The 20,424-nt window shown below is 37.0% G+C and overlaps 2 protein-coding genes across 2 annotated transcripts; both read right to left on the bottom strand.

Annotated features, from left to right (window-relative positions):
* Positions 1 to 1,642: 1,642 nt before the first annotated feature.
* On the bottom strand, positions 1,643 to 5,419 carry LOC124379829 (low choriolytic enzyme-like). Its single transcript, XM_046840411.1, has 8 exons — positions 5,261 to 5,419; positions 5,131 to 5,161; positions 4,905 to 4,970; positions 2,926 to 3,078; positions 2,724 to 2,841; positions 2,460 to 2,638; positions 2,184 to 2,265; positions 1,643 to 2,110 (listed from the first exon to the last, which is right to left on the bottom strand). The coding sequence occupies exons 1-8, from the start codon at positions 5,378 to 5,380 to the stop codon at positions 1,984 to 1,986; spliced, it is 876 nt and encodes a 291-aa protein (XP_046696367.1). The 5' UTR covers positions 5,381 to 5,419; the 3' UTR covers positions 1,643 to 1,983.
* A 3,697-nt stretch (positions 5,420 to 9,116) lies between these two features.
* LOC124379830 (hatching enzyme 1.2-like) lies at positions 9,117 to 11,624 on the bottom strand. Its single transcript, XM_046840412.1, has 8 exons — positions 11,522 to 11,624; positions 11,348 to 11,378; positions 11,188 to 11,253; positions 10,713 to 10,862; positions 10,511 to 10,628; positions 10,248 to 10,426; positions 9,998 to 10,079; positions 9,117 to 9,483 (listed from the first exon to the last, which is right to left on the bottom strand). Exons 1-8 carry the CDS (start codon positions 11,588 to 11,590, stop codon positions 9,342 to 9,344), a joined length of 837 nt encoding a protein of 278 aa, XP_046696368.1. The 5' UTR covers positions 11,591 to 11,624; the 3' UTR covers positions 9,117 to 9,341.
* Positions 11,625 to 20,424: the final 8,800 nt, after the last annotated feature.

Below are 20,424 nucleotides of genomic sequence, written 5' to 3'. Positions count from 1 at the left end.
TCTGCAATATGCAGTTATGCCCTTTGGGTGTCAGAATGCTCCTACAACCCTCCAGCAACAAGTCAAGAAGACTTTATTGTCATTCCAACCATTGCATTATAGTACACAGTGAAAACAAAACAACGTTTCCCAGGAACAAGGAGCTCCATCAGACAACATAAAGTAAAGAAAACACAGAACTACACAGAACTCTAAACTAACAATATAAAGTGCAAAAAAATTAGACAAACACAGACGAACACAACCACACTGAATGTTGTGCACGTGGATCGTCTGTATGAAAAATAAATAATGTACATGTAAACATTTGGTTCAAGTTTAACGTGTGCAAACGGCAATTTTATGCCATACAGTGTGTGTACAGACGTGTGTGTGTGTGTGTGTGTGTGTGTGTGTGTGTGTGTGTGTGTGTCAGTCTAGTGCCTTAATGTTGAGGAGTCTGATGGCTGGTGGAAAGAAACTGTTACACAGCCTGGATGTGAGGGCCAAAATGCTTCTGTACCTCTTTCCAGACAGCAAGAGAGAGAAGAGTGTGTGTGTGAGGGGTGTATGTGATCATCCACAATGCTGGTGGCTCTACAGATGCAGCATGTGGTCTAAATGTCAACCATCCTCACTATCCGCTCTATGGTCTTGCTATCTAAGGCAGTTCCCAGAACTGGCAGTGACACAGCTGCTCAGGATGCTCTTGATAGTCCCTCTGTAGAAGGTTGTGAGGATGTGTGGTGGAAATGGTGCCTTCCTCAACTAGTGAACATTGTCAGATGTTCCAAACTGCACAGCTTATGTGCTGGAGATGGTTTTGTTTAAAGACTAGAATGATACCTGACACCAACTATTTCTTTAGCGAGCAGGAAGGTCATGGACAGGAACATCTTGTAGTTGCAAAAACATCTCCCATTTAAAACTGCCATTAATTTGTCATGAGTTATGGAGATGTATGAGTACAGTAGAGCACTACTGTAGTTTTTAAATAGTGTTCTCCAGATGCTACGTCTCACACATCTTTGCCTAGCCTATTGTAACCATCTGTTGGACTCTTGATTGCTAACATGCTTTTGACAGTGTGTATGTTATTAGACTTGCAGCTTAAGACTTTTTTTTAAACTTGATGCAAGCAATGTAGAGGCTCAAGCCGTGTTACTGCAAGTGGAATTGAACATTCTGTAACTTATTATTCACACAATCATTCCTCGTGCATCAATGAGCCTCGGCCGCCCATGACCCAGTCGCCGGTTCACCACTGTTCCTTCCTTGGAGCACTTTTGATAGATTCTGACCACTGCATACCAGGAACATCGCACAAGAGCTGCAGTTTTGGAGACGCTCTCACCCAGACGTCTAGACGTCTCAATGTATCAAACTCGCTCAAATCCTTACGCTCGCCCATTTTTCCTGCTTCCTTCTTTGAGGACAAAATGTTCACTTGCTGCGTTCTAAATAAATCCACTCACTAACAGGTGCCATGATGAAGATCATCAGTGTTCTTCACTTCACCGCTCATAATGTTAGAATGTCATAATGATCAGTGTACACATTGAATTAAATCTTATCCATTACAATCATGCTGATTAACATCTCAGTGAATGATGAGGGTTTGTTTCTCAGCGGTTGTGTCAAATGCATTCAGACCAAAACAGACTCATCAGCAACATTTTGTTTATTTATAGCTGTTTAAGAAACAAAATCATTCCTACAACATAATTCCAAAAACAGAGATTGTATAGTAACAGATTCCTAATCAGATCGTTAAATAGGCAGGAGTGTGTAATAGACTAATGAGCTGTGTTTCTTTTTAAATCATCAGCATGAGCTGCATCTCAAATTAAAAACTGCAGGTAAAAGATCAAAATAAATTCATACAAGCAAAAAAATAAAAAAATAAGATGCTGCTTCTGTTTTAAGTGCAAAGCATTTTCATTCATCGTGCAAGAAATTTTTTAAAGCATTTTTAAAGCATTCTTGACATTCAGAGTTTTTTATTTAACTGCAGTAGAGCCTGTTAATGCGTAGAATGTCATTGGGGCTCATCTCAGTGGCACGTCCAATGGAAACGTTATTGTCTGGAATCGGGAGGATGGTCGGCTGCCTATTGCTGGAGAAGGCAAACCTGTAAAACACAGTCTGTTTATTACTACTGTGCCGTATAAAAACTGAGAATTAAAGAGTGTATGATTCTTTACCTCTCATATTGCATGACAGAATTGTAGTCATATGGCGTCCTCAAGTTGTTGGTGTTGACTATATTGAAATTGTGCTCCTGTCCTGTGAATATATGAATCACATGATTATGATTATTGTTGTTTTTTGTTTTTTTACTGATGAAACCGAGGCCTCACGGTTGACATTTTATTAATTGGATGCTTCTAAGAATTATGAGCTGCTCCCCTGATTGCTGTCATACTTAAGTTTAGACTTTATAAATAAGAAATCAGAAGTGAAATTCCTGCACTGCTCACCACGGAGAACATTCTGGAGAAGGATTCTGACATGCTGGTCACGGTCACTTCGGTTCTGCTCATGATGAAAGCCCAGAGCGTGGAGAAGCTCATGTTGGACGATGTTATGAAAAACACAGCCGCCACGTTGTAGAGACACGACCTGCCTTCCACTACGACGACCAATGAATGAATAGCACCTGTAGAGCAAAGAAAACATTCTCAAGCCTGGTTTGTTGCAACTGGTTGTTAAAATAGTCAGCAATAATAGGACTGTTGTTATACCCATTGTCTGAGATTATATTAAGGAAGTGTTCTTCATTGGTTCGAGGTACGAATCGGACACAGGTCGACCTTTGGAAGGATTCCAGTCCACGCAGGATAACGTTTCTTTCATTGGGTGCTGTCAGAAATAGAAAAGCTTGTTAACGGTAACGAATCACTGACACGTATTTCTTTAAATCCAGGAAAAAAAAGTGATACTCACAGTACTGCCTGGAAATGACAAAGGGAACATTGACATTCCCATTTTGGTTCCTGGGCCACTTGCACCCACGAGCAGTACATGGATCTGCATTCTGGAGCCCAGTGTACTCCGCGATGTCACCATGGGTAATGTTGAAACCACTCTTTGACTTTTCTGTTCAGTAAAACACAAGTGTCTACACTGGGGTTCGTAGAACATGCAGTATTGTCGAGATAATCCTGAAGAAAATGCCTGGTTAATGGAACTAAAAAAGACTGAATTCTATAAGTTATTTTATTAAAGAACTTTTGAGAGCTTCACATTTACTTTATTAAAAAATCTTACTTTCAAAATGTATATATTTCAAATAAGTCCCATGATCTTTAAAACTCACTCCAGTTACCATGCACTTTCCAGGAAATGGTTAGAAATTGTTGTTATGGGATTCAGACAGTTATTAGAGGACATCATATGTTTAATGAGGATAATTACATTAAAAAAAGGAGGATGAAGTACACAAACCATGTAGTTATAGTAGAGATCCATTTAGTAAAATGTGACTCCAGTACAAGTAAAAGTGTCCCTTTAAACTTTTACTTGAGTAAAAGTACAAAGGTTTTTGCCTTCAAATGTACTTAAGTATCCAAAGTAGTGATTTATTATAACTATAATGTTCCTATGATCATTTTTATCACAAGACTCTTCACTTAATCACCTCAGTTTATGTGAAAAGACTCGAATGTGACTCTCAGCACACTGATCTATTAATAGAATGATATTAATGACTCAAACACTGATTGATTTCTATTGAAATTATCATGAGCACAAAACCTTCTTACTTCAAAAAAATAATGTAAATAAATGTATTTCTCATTTCTTCCTCTTAAAATGTTCTGTTTGCTGTTGAACTGATGCTGAACTGAAGGTTGACACTCGACACTAATTGGTGACTCGCTACGTGTTTTAATAGTTACGTTTTAATCCTCATTAATAAAAAACGATTGATTTCACAAAATGTAGTTGAGCAAAAAGTAAAATATTTGACTTTGAAATGTAGTGAACTTACAGTAAAAGTTTCCCCAAATGGAAACACTTCAGTAAAGTACAGATACAATAAAAAAAAAAGACTTAATTGGAAAATAATGATGATTCAGTACTTTTAAATGAATGTAAACACTACCAATGTCACACAGAGCAGCGTGGAATAGACATGTGATGTGAAGTATATCAGACAGTTGTTTTTAATATATTGCTGCTTAATTCATAACCGAATGATTGATGTTTAATTGGTTTTTATATATAAATGATTTAATTTGATAAGATAATTAGCCGAATTCTAACACAACCAACTATGCTTTTATAACTACACCATACTTTGATTTTATTTTAAACTTTATATTTGAATTTTTTTATTTTTATTTACATGTACTAGAATAGAATAGAATACTACTAGTATAAGACAGTTATACTACATGTCGTATTGTGTAGGAAAGTATACACATGGTCACAAAAAAGTACCTACTAGACGTGCCGGTATTCGTAATGCATTAAATCACGTAATTAATATGCACGGGGTTGAGCATGGGGAAGGAGGAGGAACGCTGCAGACAATTTATCCCCCCTCTAAAAGTGTTAAGTCAGAGGTTTAAAATATTTGGGTTCCAAAAACAAAAAATGCAGAGGGACCGCTGGTCGAAGACGTTTTTCCCTTTGTGTAAGACGTGTCGATGGAAAGTGGCGGCCAAACACGGGAACACGTCTAACGTTTGTTCATCTTAGCGACAACCATCCAGTGCAATTCAGCGAGATAAAGATAAGTTTACTTCTCATTTACATGTTGAACGCCAAATAAAAACAACTAATTAAATACCCTGATAAAACCTTCATCGATTAATCGCAGCGTGAAAATGTGATACCGGCACGTGCCTAACACCTGCAATAGTACAAAACAGAACCTCAAGCATCAGTCTATTTTTCACGTTTTTTTTTTTCAATCTTACCAATATTCTTGTTGGCTCTTTCAATGATGGCTGATACTGAGTAAAAATCAGGGTCAGTGCTTTTATCTGCAAAATAATAAAACAAATTTTTTTAGTGACATTAATAAAATTAAAACGTACAAATTTTTTTCTTTTTAAATATATATATATATATATATATATATATATATATATATATATATATATATATAATTATATGATTAATTTAAATCAAGTAGCATCTTACCAATCTCCTCAGAAAGAACGTTATCCAGTACCTGGTTAATAAACATTTAAAATGTTAATTGGATCTTCTACAGATCTACTCTAAATTACTCGTAATGTATTTTATGTTGATAAAATGTCTGCTAGCTCACCTTTATGGAACGACTCTGAACCAGACTGATGCTGAGCAGGAGCAGGACGATGCCTTGTATCAGAGACATGATGAAAGTGTCACAGCACTGAAAGTGGAGAACGCTCAGGCAGAAGAACATTTTAAATACCCTCACGCGTGTTCATCACTTCCCTCTCAGACACTGTTTCTCAAGGTTTATGAAAACCAGAAAATAAATGGAACTAGAAGCTCTTACAAAAAAGAGTGGGTTTTTTTCACGTAATTTCACATGCAAGCAACTTTGAACATTTCCAAATGTTACAAGGCTTCTACTGACAAATCCAAACCTGATGCAAACCATAACTTTAGCTTAGTGATAAACCTTTAACTTACCTTGAACCTCGGCTACTGCAAACTCTATCCCAATTATCACGTGCATCTGCTTAATTAAAAGAAAAAGGTGGTGATAGTATGCAGATCCTCAGCTTACTAAATAGCCATTGCTGAAAAGATAAGCATGTGTCTTTCCACAAAAACATTACACACATCCTTCACTCAAGTAGAAGTTCAGACACTCATGTTTTAAAATATTCTGGTAAAAGATACTGAAAAAATACTGACTAACCTTTTTTTTACTCAAGTTAAAGTAAAGAAGTTTGGGTTCTGACATGTACTTAAGTAAAAATGTAGCCATTACTGCTACCGGTTTTAGTGTCACGCTGGTAACTGGATCTCGCATTAAATTAATATTAGTGCTGTTAATTGATTAAAATATTTAATCGCAATTAAATGCATGACTGTCATGAGTTTGCGATTCATTGCAACTTAATCTCACATTTTGTTATCTGTTCTAAATGTACCCTAAATGAATACTTTTAAGCTATAAATACTCTACTCAACATGGGTATTGACAAATATTGATGCTTTATGCAAATGTATGTTTATTATTAGTGAAACGAAACAACATAAAGCATGAAAAGAAAATATTCTTGTAAATATTTTAAAGTAATAATGGTGTTTTAAATTACGTAAATCATCAGGACACCAAACGGAACCTTTAGTATGTTTCCACACGGAAGGTTAATGAGGTGATACCGGAGAAACTGCACCTCCTTTATCTTTCATATGAATAACAGAATCCAGTGGACCAGGGAGTTTTTGCTTGCTACAGTCACTCATTAGGGACAAACGTATACATTCTTTTATTACCGCTTCATCTCTGTAAAGCTGCTTTGACACAATGTCTATTGTTAAAAATACTCTAGAAATTAAAAATGTATTGAATTAAAATGAACTGAATACTCCTATGTACATACAATATATTGCCGAAAGTTTGCGGACACCTAGTCATAAGTACAGTTAGACCCCGACCTACGACCACACGACTTACGACATTAAAGTCGATACAACGCAAATGAAAAGCAGATCTTCATTGAGCTGGTATTGTGCACTGAGGCAATGTCATGCTGGAACAGGTTTAAGTCTTCTCATTTAACTGAATAAACAATTTCATGCATCCAAAGATGTCTGATACAATTGTGTTCCTTCAACTTTGAGGTAACAGTTTGGGAAAGAACAACAGTTAAGGTGAACAATGTGTGTTTATCCCTGATGAGCAGCCGTGGTGACTGTGGCAAGGAAAAACTCTCTTAGATGTTTTGAGGAAGAAACCTTGAGAGGAACCAGACTCAAAAGGGGAACCCATCCTCATTTAGGTGACATCAAGAGTGTGATCATAAATCTTTCAACAATACAGAACACTGGAGAGTGAGAACTAACATGAGCACTGGAGTGTAAGATTATAAGTAATGATCTTTCTACAGTCTTATACAGTCTTTATGGTTATAAAACTAGGAGCTACTGAGCTCAACATTTGTGATCATCACAGATCCAGCACCAGCTTCTCCATGCCAGAGCCTTTAAACACTCCAGGAGGTCCAGTGTCAATTTTAGACAGTGTCGTCCAGATTGTGGTGTTTTCTGTTTAAAGGCAGCGTGTACTTCAGGTTTCCTGTGACGGCTGAGAAACACAGCCATTAATTCGAATTCTTGAACATATATTTGATCTTTTCTAAGAATAGATGTTGTGCAAATCTGTCAATCTTGCAATGTTTGTCAGTTCAATTGGAAGCCAAACCAAACAATTACTCAAGGTCCTCTTGGTGTTCTGCGTGTATTAGGAAGCCTTTTTAATTTCATTGAATTGAATTACACTACATACAAATGATGCAGCGTTATAATAATCCTATTTTTATGGTATTTGCTTCACTCTGTATATACTATATCATTCTGGACAATTAATCTGTACATAATACATTGTATATTCTGGACTATCCACACACACACACACACACACACACACACACACACACACACACACATATATATATATATATATATATATATATATATATATATATATATATATAAACAGTACAGACCAAAAGTTTGGACACACCTTCTCATTCAAAGAGTTTTCTTTATTTTCATGACTATGAAAATTGTAGAGTCACACTGAAGGCATCAAGGGCTATTTGACCAAGAAGGAGAGTGATGGGGTGCTGCACCAGATGACCTGGCCTCCACAGTCACCGGACCTGAACCCAATCGAGATGGTTTAGGGGTGAGCTGGACCGCAGAGTAAAGGCAAAAGGGCCAACAAGTGCCAAGCATCTCTCGGGGAACTCCTTCAAGACTGTTGGAAGACCATTTCAGGTGACTACCTCTTGAAGCTCATCAAGAGAATGCCAAGAGTGTGCAAAGCAGTAATCAAAGCAAAAGGTGGCTACTTTGAAGAACCTAGAATATGACATTTTTCAGTTGTTTCACACTTTTTTGTTATGTTTGATGCCTTCAGTGTGAATCTACAATTTTCATAGTCATGAAAATAAAGAAAACTCTTTGAATGAGAAGGTGTGTCCAAACTTTTGGTCTGTACTGTATATATATATATATATATATATATATATATATATATATATATATATATATATATATATATATATATATATATAAATATTCTTTTTCTTAGTGTACTTTATATTTATTTGCTGTATATTTATTCATTTATATATTAACATGCTGTACATATATTTGCATATTTATGTACACTTGAAATTTTGCATAATTGCTACTATTTGGCCTTCTAGTAGACAGATCTATCTATCTATCTATCTATCTATCTATCTATCTATCTATCTATCTATCTATCTATCTATCTATCTATCTATCTATCTATCTATCTATCTATCTATCTATCTATCTATCTATCTATCTATCGGTTGTTGTTTCAAATACCTATTTGCATTCTACAGTTTCATCCCTGCTACAAAAACAGTATTGAGTCATTAGGAGCTGGTTATGCTTTAGCTCATTTTCCATGTAGTTACTGGTTTTAATCAGCTGTGAAGCAATTAAACAAAGTTTCACAGATCTATAAATGTATGAATAATGTGCCGTTTATGTTTCTGCCATTATACAAGGACCAAACCAACTGATAAATGAGGTTTATTATATTGTTAAGCGTTATGCAAGTTTAGTCTAAATCAGTTAATGTTAGGTCTCTAGTTGTTTACCTAGTAGGTAATATTAGCATTAGCAGGGTTTAAACTGACATTATATTCAATAATGATGTAGGCTATTTATTTATTAAGGGCGTTACCTCACTGCTGTTTTGATATTGGTGATAAAATTCTTCACTAAAGAAAAATTACCTCAAAGCTTAATAAATAGCTAGCTATTATGCTAACATTGCTAGATAGGAGACTGAAATAAATAAAAATGCCACATGTGTCGCAGTAATTAGAGTTACTTCCTGGATTTGTCTTCAAATTTTTTTGAAGAGGGTTGTTTCTGACTGGTTCTGTCAAAAGCACTTGGACCAAAAAGCAGACACCTCAGCAACATTCCCTTTATTTATAGATGTTTGAGATACAAAATCATTGCTTGAAGAGATTCCATTTAGATGAAAATAAACTCATACCAGCAAAAGAACATCGACGCGTGTAACAGTCTAATATCAGAAATTTAAGGGGAAAAATCCCATAAGATTACATTAAGCGCAAAGCGTTTTCTTACTTTCTGCAAAAGCTTTTTAAGGGAATTTAAGCACTCTGGCGATGTTAAAAGCTCCTCCTTCTACGGCAGTAGAGCCTGTTAACACGTCGGATGTCGTTGCGGCTCATTTTGGTGGCACGTCCAATGGAAACGTTATTGTTTGGTATGGGGAGGATGGTCGGCTGCCTGTTCCTCGAGAAAGCATACCTGTACCAACACAATATGTTAAATACAGATGTGGTCCACAAACGGACCGGTACAAATACATACAAAATAAAATGATACGACCATAAAAACTGGTATTTTCTAAATCTAATAATAAACGTGAATCCACTGTGTTGTTGTTTGTTCATTTTGCTTGCTTGGGGGTTTGAATTTAGCGGTAATGTATTATGTGTTAGCGGCCGGAGCTCCTTTAAGAAGGTAGTGGATGGAGGTAGGTCTTGTGACCGAGGCATCATGACCTGCATCAAAAGTGAGTCATAGACAGATGTGGTGGAGAAAATCCGTGAATTTTCCACAATAAAATATCATTCAGAATCAGATAATAAATAAAACGAAATCATGTAAGTTATGTATTGTTTCTGTTCGGCCCGGTTACAATGACCCACGGACCGGCACCAAGCCACGGGCCGGGGATTGGGGGACTACTGAATTACAATATGTTAATATGTTAAATGCCGTATGGAAACTGAGAATTAAAGAGTGTATGATTCTTTACCTGTCATATTGCATGACAGAATTGTAGTCATATGGTGTCCTCAAGTTGTTGGTGTTGACTTTATTAAAATTGTGCTCCTGTCCTGTGAATATATGAACCACATGGTTCTGTTTTTAGAGCTTTTGTATTTTGACTGTCACAATAAAGGTTGACATTGCAATAATTTTAAATGATTGCTGTCATACTTAAGTTTAGACTCAGAGTAACTTTATAAATAAGAAATCAGAAGTGAAATTCCTGCTCTGCTCACCAGGGAGAACATTCTGGAGAAGGATTCTGACATGCTTGTCACGGTCACTACGGTTCTGCTCATGATGAAAGCCCAGAGCGTGGAGAAGCTCATGTTGGACGATGTGACGATAAACACAGCCGTTACGTTGTAGAGACACAACCTGCCTTCCACCACGACGACCAATGAATGAATAGCACCTGTACAGCGAAGAGAACATTCTCAAGACTGGTTTGTTTAAGCAACTGTTTATCAAAGCAGCAATAATATGACTGCTGGTTTACCCAGTGTCTGAGATTATATTAATGTAGTCTTCTTGAGAGGTTCGACGTACGAATCGGACACAGGTCGACCTTTGGAAGGATTTCAGTCCACACAGGATGACTCTTTTTTCAGAGCGTGCTGTCAGAAAGAGAAAAGCTTATAAAAGGTAGCTAATCCATCTCTGACATATTAGTTGTAGCCAGGTAAAAAAGTGATACTCACAGAACTGCCTGGAAATGACATAAGGCACAGAAACCCTCCTCCGTTTCCTGGGCCACTTGCACCCACGAGAAGTACATGGATCTGCATTCTGGAGCCCAGTGTACACCGCGATGTCACCATGAGTAATGTTGAAACCATCCTTTGACATTCCTGTTCAGTAAAACACAAGTGTCTACACTGGGACCTATAGAATATGCAGTATTTTCAAGACATTCCCGAAGAAAATGTCTATAGTCTGTTGAAATCAATTTAATGAAGACTGAATGCTCTTTTCATGTGATGTGTTGATGGTGTGTCAGACAAGTGTTTCTATAAATAATATACTGATGCTTAATCCACAAGTAAAATCGATCATTTATGATAATGTGCAGTATAATATTGTGTATAATGTATATGGTAATGTGTGTATAATAACTATACTGTTCTGTGGCAGATGATCACAAAGAAGGTTTTTGCGTTTTTTTTTCAACCTTACCAACATTCTTGTTGGCTCTTTCAATGATGGCCGATACGGAGTAATAATCAGGGTCAGTGCTGTTACCTGAAATGAACAAAATGAATTAAAATGTAGTGACATTAGTAAAAAAACTAATCTATAGAGATACATTTTAAATCTGAATCAAGTGGCATCTTACCAATCTTCTCAGAGAGAACATTATCCAACACCTGGTTAATAAACAATAAAAATGGTTATTAGGTCTTCAGATTTTCTCAAAATTACTCATAATTTTATAATTATATATATATATATATATATATATATATATATATATAATAGTTTATGTTGGCGAAACATCTGGAATTCTTACCTTCATGGAATAACTCTGAACTAGACTGATGCTGAGCAGGAGCAGGATGATGCCTTGTATCAGGTGCATGATGAAGGTCTCACTCAGTTTCTCAGCACTGAGAGTGGAGAATGTTCAGAAGAACAGTTTAAATACCCTCACAGAAATCAGTTATGGAAAACCAGTAAAAAATGGAACTACAAAATGTTACGTAAGATACATTTTTTTCTCTATATTTTGCATGCAAACTTCCCTATAAATTTCCACCTGTTGGAACCAAACCATATTACAACAATTTTCACTGGCAAACTTTCACTGCAAAACCACAACTTTAGCTTTACCTTTTTTTTTACCCTTCTTTATGGTTGCCCTAATAAAAAAAAAAGATAGGTATGTCTTCCACTGCTTCTTCCATCTAAATAGCTATGGCTGGAAATACAACTCCGATTTAAAAGATGTTGGGACACTGTGTAAAATGTAAATAAAAACTGAATGCAATGATTTGCAAACGTCATAAATCTATATTCTACTTACAATAAAAAAAATGTAATGTTAAAACTGACAATATGCACCATTTCATTATTAATGTTTTTCAGCACCTGGACTCTGCTAATACGAAGTCATGCTGTTGTCATAGAAGCAGTATGCATTGTTTTGCTCAAATGTTCAAGGCCTTCCCTGAAAAGGACGTTTAGCGGCTGCAAGCATTTGTTTCTTTAAAACCTGTATACAGCGTTCAGCACTGGTGAAGCCTTTCCAAATGTGCAAGGTGCCCATTTTACAGGCACTAATGCACAACCCTACCATTAGAGATGCAGCTTTTTGTACTGAGCGGAGAGTCCCTCTCCTCTTTAGTCGGGAGGTCATGGTGTCAATGGTTCTCAAAAATAAATGTAAATTTTTTTTGTCTAATCACACTACAGTTTTTCACTTTGCCTAAATGCATTTAAAATGAGCTTTGGCAAAAAGACGATGGTGGCGTTTCTGGATCATGTTCACGCATGCCTTCTTCTTTACATGATATAGATTTAACCTGCATTTGGGGGTGACATGGCAAACTGTGTTTGCAGACAATAATTTAATTCTGAAGGTGTTAATAAACCCATGAAGTGATTTCCTTAACAGAATCATGACTGTTTTAAGGGGAAACTGCCCGAGGGCCCGAAGATCACGGGCATCTAATATCAATTTTCGCCTTTGTACCTTGTTCAAAGAGATTTCTCCAGATTCTTTGAGACTTTTGTTGATATTATGTTTTGTAAATGATATATTTAACTGTTTTGCAATTTTATATTGAGAAACATTATACTGAAACTGTTCCACAATTTGTAGACACAGTCTTTCACAGATTGGTGAAGCTCTGCCCAGACTTTGTCTCTCTAACACACTATTTATACCCAGTCATCCAACTCACCTGCTGTCAATTAGTTGCAAAAAGTTTTTTTAAATGTGTAAATTTAATAACACTTGTGACATGTTGCAGACATCAAATTCTAATTTTCAGGCAACATTCAACTGGGGTTCACTAGTGCTAATCCGAATTGTAAGTACACTAGAACAGTGATGAGCAATAAAGCTTGTGCTATCCCCATATGGCACAGGCCCCAGGTACGTCTTTTACTTTTATAAAATTTGACAGATTCCCTTATCCTGAGTAACTTACAATTATATTGTATATACCACTTATAATATATATACAATTATAAATCATATATACAACTATACAACAGGCCATGACCTTGGGTCCACCAGTGGCAGCTTGGATGTATTGGAATTTGAACACATGACTTTCTAATCAGCAGTCTAACCTTTTAACTTCAATGGTTCTCCAAAATAAAATTAAAAAGAGATGATTTCGGTAATTCACCAGTGCTTCACTGAACTTTAAACCTTAGGTAATTAAGCCAAAACAGTGTCCAAAAAGTACAGGGTGAGGGTACCTAGAGCTTCTATGCATACTGTAGGGTTTTGAAGCCCTGCAGGGCCACCTTCTCCATAGGCAGTAGGCATTATTTAGCCTGATAAAGGGACCTTTGACAGTCAGATGGCACAAAGATAAAAAATAAAAAGATGGATAGGTATACTTACTGCTTGGGAAACTCACTTAAACGTTAAAGTCTTTGTCTTGGTGCCAACACCTTATGAGGTGAGGAGGTATTTTGCTGCTTGATGGTGTTTCCTTGTATTAAAATATTGGAGGAGGAATCCAGGAAACCAGGAAGGGTGTTGACTGTTTGGATACCTGCCTTTGAGTAGTGTGAGCAAACAGTAGGTACCCTCGCCAACCTTTTTTTTTAGAGGGGCAACCTACTGTAAATGGTGCCCTCGCAGAGGCTCTATCTAAGTGTAGTGTGATATTCTAAGACTGTGCATGTGTTTTCTTTTAAATAAGGTTCAATAAAATTGCGTCTCCCCAAGAAGCTGGACTGAGCTGATCCATCCGAGGTCCCTTTTTTGTGTCTTTTTTGAAGTCACTTTGAACCTCACCCTGCATGGTGCCACCAAAAAGAGATGGAACCTTCTGCTTGGTTTCTGTGCAGAAAGACAGACAGATAGAAAGATTCAAAAAAACTGAAAAATACTAAATACTAAAAATGTAAAGGTAATTAATGTATTAAAGTTTAAGAGTCTGTGCAAAGAACTGTGTTTTTAATGAGTCCTGTGCAAATCGGAGTGTTAAGGTGCATAGTGTACAGTTTGTAGAAAAGTTCAGGACAGTGAGAAATGTCAGCATCGACCCCCCAAGCCAATACCCCCATCCCCCAAGTGGAATTAAAGACCTGCATGGAATGGTGGAGAAACGACCTCCTCAATCTGTCAGTGGAGCAGGGCAATGACAGCAACCTGTCACTGAAGCTGCTCCTCTGCCTGGAGGTGATGCTGTGCAGTGGATTGTCCATGATTGACAGGAGCCTGCTCTGCACCCGTCTCTCTGCCACTGATGTCAGGCTGTACAGCTCGGACTCCACAACCGAGCTCGCCTTCCTCAAAAAGATTTTTGCAGCCTTGGTCTCAGAGCAAGTGTCATGTGGGTCGATTCTCACCAACACATTTTCATTTTCAGTGTGAACCCCCACTATGGTGGGGTTTATTGACCCTGTGTAGCACTTGTTCAGGGACAAACCCTCATGTTTTCATTGAGGAAGAAAAAAAAAGATTACAGCTGCCATGTTTCACCCTGAAGCCAAAAATGTGTGTTTACTTGAGGTAAAAAGTACAAAAGTACTCGATTTTGACTGCATTGAAAGCCAAGAATGAGCTTTTAGTAATTAAACTGAATTTTACAAAAGTCTGTCCTGGTTAGATGGAAATGGAAATAATTCCTGTATTAAATATTTAAGTTGATGTCCATTTGTGGTATGTTTTTTTATAAAATCTCTTTCTTGGTACTAAAGTTTTGGTTTTGGAATGAAATTTTCCCTTCACTAGGAAATCCAAACCTGTTCCAGTCTGACAATGCTCCTGTGCACAAAGCCAGCTGCATGAAGATCTGCTTTACATGGGTTGGAAGATGTGGAAAATCTCCTGCTATAGAGTTCCAACCTTATTGAACACCTTCAGGAAGAATTTGAATGCTGACTGCACCCCAGGAAATGTCTCACCTTCTCACCTACAAGAGTACCAGACTTTACTAACACTATTTTGGATGATTTTCAAGAAGCACATAATCGTATGGTCTCATTTAGGACATGGTACTGTAGCTCAATGGTTAAGGTATTGGAATCTGGATTAGAAGTTAAAATCCCAGCACTACCAAACTCCCACTGTTGGGCCCTAATCCCTCAGCTGCTCAGATGTACGTCTCTCTGGATGAGGGCATCTGCCGAATACTGTAAATGTTCAGTGTTTTGGATCAATAATTATCACAGATCAGTAATTCAGTTGTCTTCAAATATGCAGTGTTTTTCCCAATAAGTTTGTATTGTAGTGGATTTTAAATTTATTAAATTTATTTATTTCAATTTGTGATATTCTTTTTGAGAAAAAAAAATAGTGCTGACTATTTTAAGTATAATTAATGATGTGCTGTGCTGTGCTACTTCATTTTTCTCTAGAAATGCAAATTTGTTTTTTAAAGATGCATGTATGTCATTCGAAAACCAACGTCTGCTTTTATTTTGGGGGAAACCAATTATGTAATCATTCATGTATGTGAAAAAAAATCAATAACATTTAACAACTTAAATTATTAAAATGTTGTGTTTATTATAGAAAAATCATTTTAATATCTACTTAGATATCTAGATAAAAAAAAGAACTAAAGTTGAACCTTATATTTAGTGGCTGCTGAACTCCAGTTGTAGAGTTTTGAAACTTTTTTACTCAACACTTTCGCAAATGTTTGTGTTGTAATGCTGCAGCAACGTGTGTTTATTTGCATGGATTGTTCAACCTAACGGCTTTGTTGTTTAATTCTAACGGCTTGTTCACAGGGACCTAAACTGCCACGTTGCTTTGCAAATCAATGGCTTTGGTAAGCAATCACAAAAATATATAAAAAATATAATTTATTCTCTTTTCCACATGATCCACAGCATTCAAAATCCCAACACTGTTGTTGAAGCTGTAGGTTGGTGTATTGGGACTCCAACTTCCCCATTATGTTTTCGGCCTTTAGACCAGGCACATTGTTCTGGTACGTCTCTAGATGGTTCGGGATGTTTGCGAGTTCGGCATCTTCTTCTTTAAAGGTCCACAACCTTCATGAGGTGGGACGTGACTGGAGCTGGCCAAACCTCAGGATGCCTCGGGATGGGGAGAGAAAGAGAAGCAGTGGAGAGGAATTAGCGTAGCTGCTGTTCATGATATTAACAGCACAAATTGATAATGTGCATGTGATCAGATGTTCTGGAGCACAAGGTTATGAACACTGCAGACTGTGTGCAACCGAGTACATGTTAAGTCACGATGGTCTATTTTATATTCTTTAATCTAAATAGTAAAAACAACAAAACAATGAAAACTGAACAATAATCTCTAAAACACCAAATTCTAAAATTAATATAATAAAAAAAATGAAATAAATAAATAAATAATAATAATAATAATAATTCCCCTAAGTTTAAGAACGCTTTACAATTAGAAATAATATAAGACAATCATATGGACATTTGCCCAGTCCATAACAAAAGCCAATGTAGTTGCATGTAGCAGTTCTATTAAATTGTACAATTAAATCTATAACAGAAACATGTAACCTCATATAGTAAAGCATGAGCTACAAATATGTAGAAAATATAGAAGGAGCTGGTTGTCCTCAGATTCCTGCTCTCCGCCAACACAATCTGAAAGATGAAGCATTTTAAAACTCTCCACTTCACCTCCACATCGTGCACCAACACTCTTTAACACCTCACACCTACTGTACTTTATCACTTACAATGTAATTCTGTAGTTGTGTCACGAGGTCGGCGCTGAAACCAGAGTTGACTGCATGCCAAGAGCTCGAGAAGTTTTCCACAGGGGCGATTGTGCCACACACTGAAAAAAGGTCCCGGGTTTCATTATTTTATTAGAAAGTAAAAAAAGCAGAGCGAAATTAAGTCCATGATTTGAAAATGGGAGAAAACAACCTTTTCATGGGAACCTGGGGGAAAAAACCAAAAAAGTCTTCAGAAAAATAAATTCAGTGACAAGGACTTTCATGGGGCTACTCGAGGTGGAGCAGGAGACACGGGGAAACAACCTCAACAATCAAGCAAAGAACTGACATGAGGGGGAATTTAATTACACAGGAGTGATTAGACACAGGTGGAAAATTATAGATTTACAGACTACATGAACAAGAAACCTGGACCTGAACATGAACACAATCAAGAACAACACTGGAGGACAATTGTAATTTGCAGGGTGAGACTTAGGCCATGTCCACACTAATACACTTTGGTTTGAAAACGCATATTTCTTTTTGTCTTGCGTCCACTTTGAGACTGCGTTTTCAGTCAACGAAAATGTAGCTTTTTAAAAACACTCTCCAAAAAATGTGAACGATGTGACGGAAAATGGTGACGCGCTTTTAGTCACTGCTGCAGCGTTTCAAAGAGCCGGAAATTAAAACACCAGGCGACATTGACGCTGCTCAAAGTGATTTTATGATTTGCACATATGCAGGGGTGTAAGAGTTTTCAGACGTTTCGGTGTGGATGAGCGACTTGTGACTTTTGACAAAACAAAAGTGTGGACGTGGATCGGTTTTAGACTGAATTTCTAATTTATCCAGGTGTAGACGTAGCCTTACATACACTACTAATCAATCATAACAAAGACAGCAGGTGTGATCGATCAGTGACATGTGACTGGTCATGTGACATGCAGGGTCTGATGTTCAGAGGTCAGCAGTTAAAGTTTATTTTATTTCTATTGCGCTTTTTACAAGTAACATTGTCTCAAAACAGCTTTACAGAGTTTAAGAATGAAGGTGAATTATGTGTGTTGAAGACTGGTGTGTCTGTGGTGAGAAAATACTCCCTTAGATGAATGAGGAAGAAACCTTGAGATAAACCAGACTCAAAAGAGGAACCCATCCTCGTCTGGGTGACACTCAAGGAGGTCCAATATCCAAACTCTACATGAGGTGGGATCCAATTGCCACTGGTACGTCTCTAGATGGTTCAGGATGTTTGTGGGCATCTACTTCTTTAAAGGTCCACAATCTTCATGAGGTGGGACATGACTGGAGCTGGAGCAACCTCAGGATGCCTCGGGATGGGGAGAGAAAGAGAAGCAGTGGAGAGGAATTAGCGTAGCTGCTGTTCATGATATACAGCACAAGTTGATAATGTGCATGTGATCAGATGTTCTGGAGCACAAGGTTATGATGTGAGACGTATGTTATGTGTAGGCTTTGCTAAAAAGATATGTTTTTAATCTGCACTTAAACTGGGAGAGTGTGTCTGAGCCCCGAACACTGTGAGGAAGACTATTCCAGAGTTTAGAAGCTAAATGTGAAAATGATCTACCGCCTTCAGTGGACTTTGCTATTCTAGGAACTACTAGAAGCCCAGAGCTTTGAGATCTCTGACGGATTGTAGCGTGTTAGAAGACTGGAGAGATACATGGAGATAAAACATTTAGTGTTTTTTAGGTAAGTAGCAGTAGTTTGTAGTGTATTTGAAACTTAACAGGAAGCCAATGTAGGGACGATAAGATCGGGGTTATGTGGTCATATTTTCTCGACCTTTTGAGAACTCTGGCTGCTGCATTCTAAACAAACGGTAGCTTGTTTATTAATGATGCAGGACATCATTACAATGATGTAATGATGTACCTAGTAATGCATTACAGTAGTCTATTCTGGAGGTCATGAACGCATGGACGAGCTTCTCTGCACAAGATATAGACAACATGTTTCTTAGCTTAGCAATATTTCTAAGGTGGAAGAAGCTGTTTTTGTAACTTGGTTGATTTGATTTTTTAAAGACAAGTTGCTGTCTAAAATACCTCCCAGGTTTTTAACTGTTGAACTAGCAGTTAAAGAACATCCTTTCAAATGTGGGTAAAAATGCTGGAGCTTCTATGTACTGTACTATGTAAAATCTGTCTTATCTAATTTAATAATAAAAAGTTATGGGTCATCCAGTCTTTCAATTCTCTAATGCACTCGGTTAACCAAGCCAATTGAGCTGTTTCGTCTGGTTTTAATAAAATATATAGCTGGGTATAATCAGTGTAACAGTGGAAGCTAATCCCATGCCCTCTAATAATATTTCCCATAGGAAGCATGTATATTGTGAAAAGCAGGGGTCCTAGAACTGAACCTTGTGGCACACCTTAATTTACTTGTATTAACCTATATAGTTCTCCATTTAAATCTACAAAATGGTAACGTATGTAATTCTGTAAGCGATCCAGGACATAATATAACTGAACAGACACAATCTTTTCTAGAACACAAAATTATATTCCTAGAGCATAATTTACATCATCTACATAAATATTAAAATCTCTTACAAGCAGCACTTTATCAAAATTGAGCAAACTCTTGAAGAAAATCAATGTAGGGCCCTGGGGGTCTGTACATGGTGGCCAGAGCGAGAGATAGTAGGGGTTTTCTATGTATTTCTGAAAGTACAAAATTAAGAACAGCACTTCAAATTATTTAAACCTGAATCCTAATCTCTGACTAACATTAAGAAGAGCACTTCTGATAGGAGACATGGTTTATATTAATAGGTATAAATGTAAAATATATAGGAAAGGCTGGTATATGGTCATTTATTTAGACTTGTATTTTTAGTACATAAATGTAACACAAAATCAGAGCGAAAGTATGTCCATGACTTGAAAGGGAAAAACTACAACCTTTTTTTGTTTTTCTTTCCTTGCGTTTTCCTGTATCCACCACCAGATGTCGCCATTGTGTCCCGGTGTCCCTCATTAGTTCCAACTGATTCAACCTGTATCTAATCACTCCAGTGTGTATTTAAGTTTCCTCTTTGCCTAATTATTGAAATTGTTCGGCCCTGTTTCCTGTTTGTTTGATGTCAATCGCGAGTATCTCTGTGAAAATCCTTGTATCTGGGTTTGTTTTTATGTAAAGACAAGCAGATGACTCCAGAATACTAACTCTTGATCGGTTTAATTACGTAAGCATTTTTCACCCCCTAGACAACTGTTAAGAAAAAAAACGTATACTATGTTTTGTTTAATAATTTTATAATATTGTCCGCAGTGCAGTCACCGAAATGTCCGTTTTATATCTCTCTTCGCATAAACTTTCTTCCTTTACTCATTCTAACAGGTCATTTTAACTAACACTTGAAACAGTGCCATCTAGAGGTTTCCTTAGTTAACAAGCACAATCTTGATTTAATCACAGACCAAACTGTCTGTACATAGTATGCTTTAATATTAATGTTTACGCGTTTTGTGTAATTAAACACACTAAGCATTCATATTCTGGACTCATGTGCATTTTATAATGT

The sequence above is a fragment of the Silurus meridionalis genome, chromosome 26 (assembly GCF_014805685.1).
Source record: "Silurus meridionalis isolate SWU-2019-XX chromosome 26, ASM1480568v1, whole genome shotgun sequence".
Taxonomy (NCBI): domain Eukaryota; kingdom Metazoa; phylum Chordata; class Actinopteri; order Siluriformes; family Siluridae; genus Silurus; species Silurus meridionalis.
This window is presented reverse-complemented; position numbering and strand designations above follow the sequence as displayed.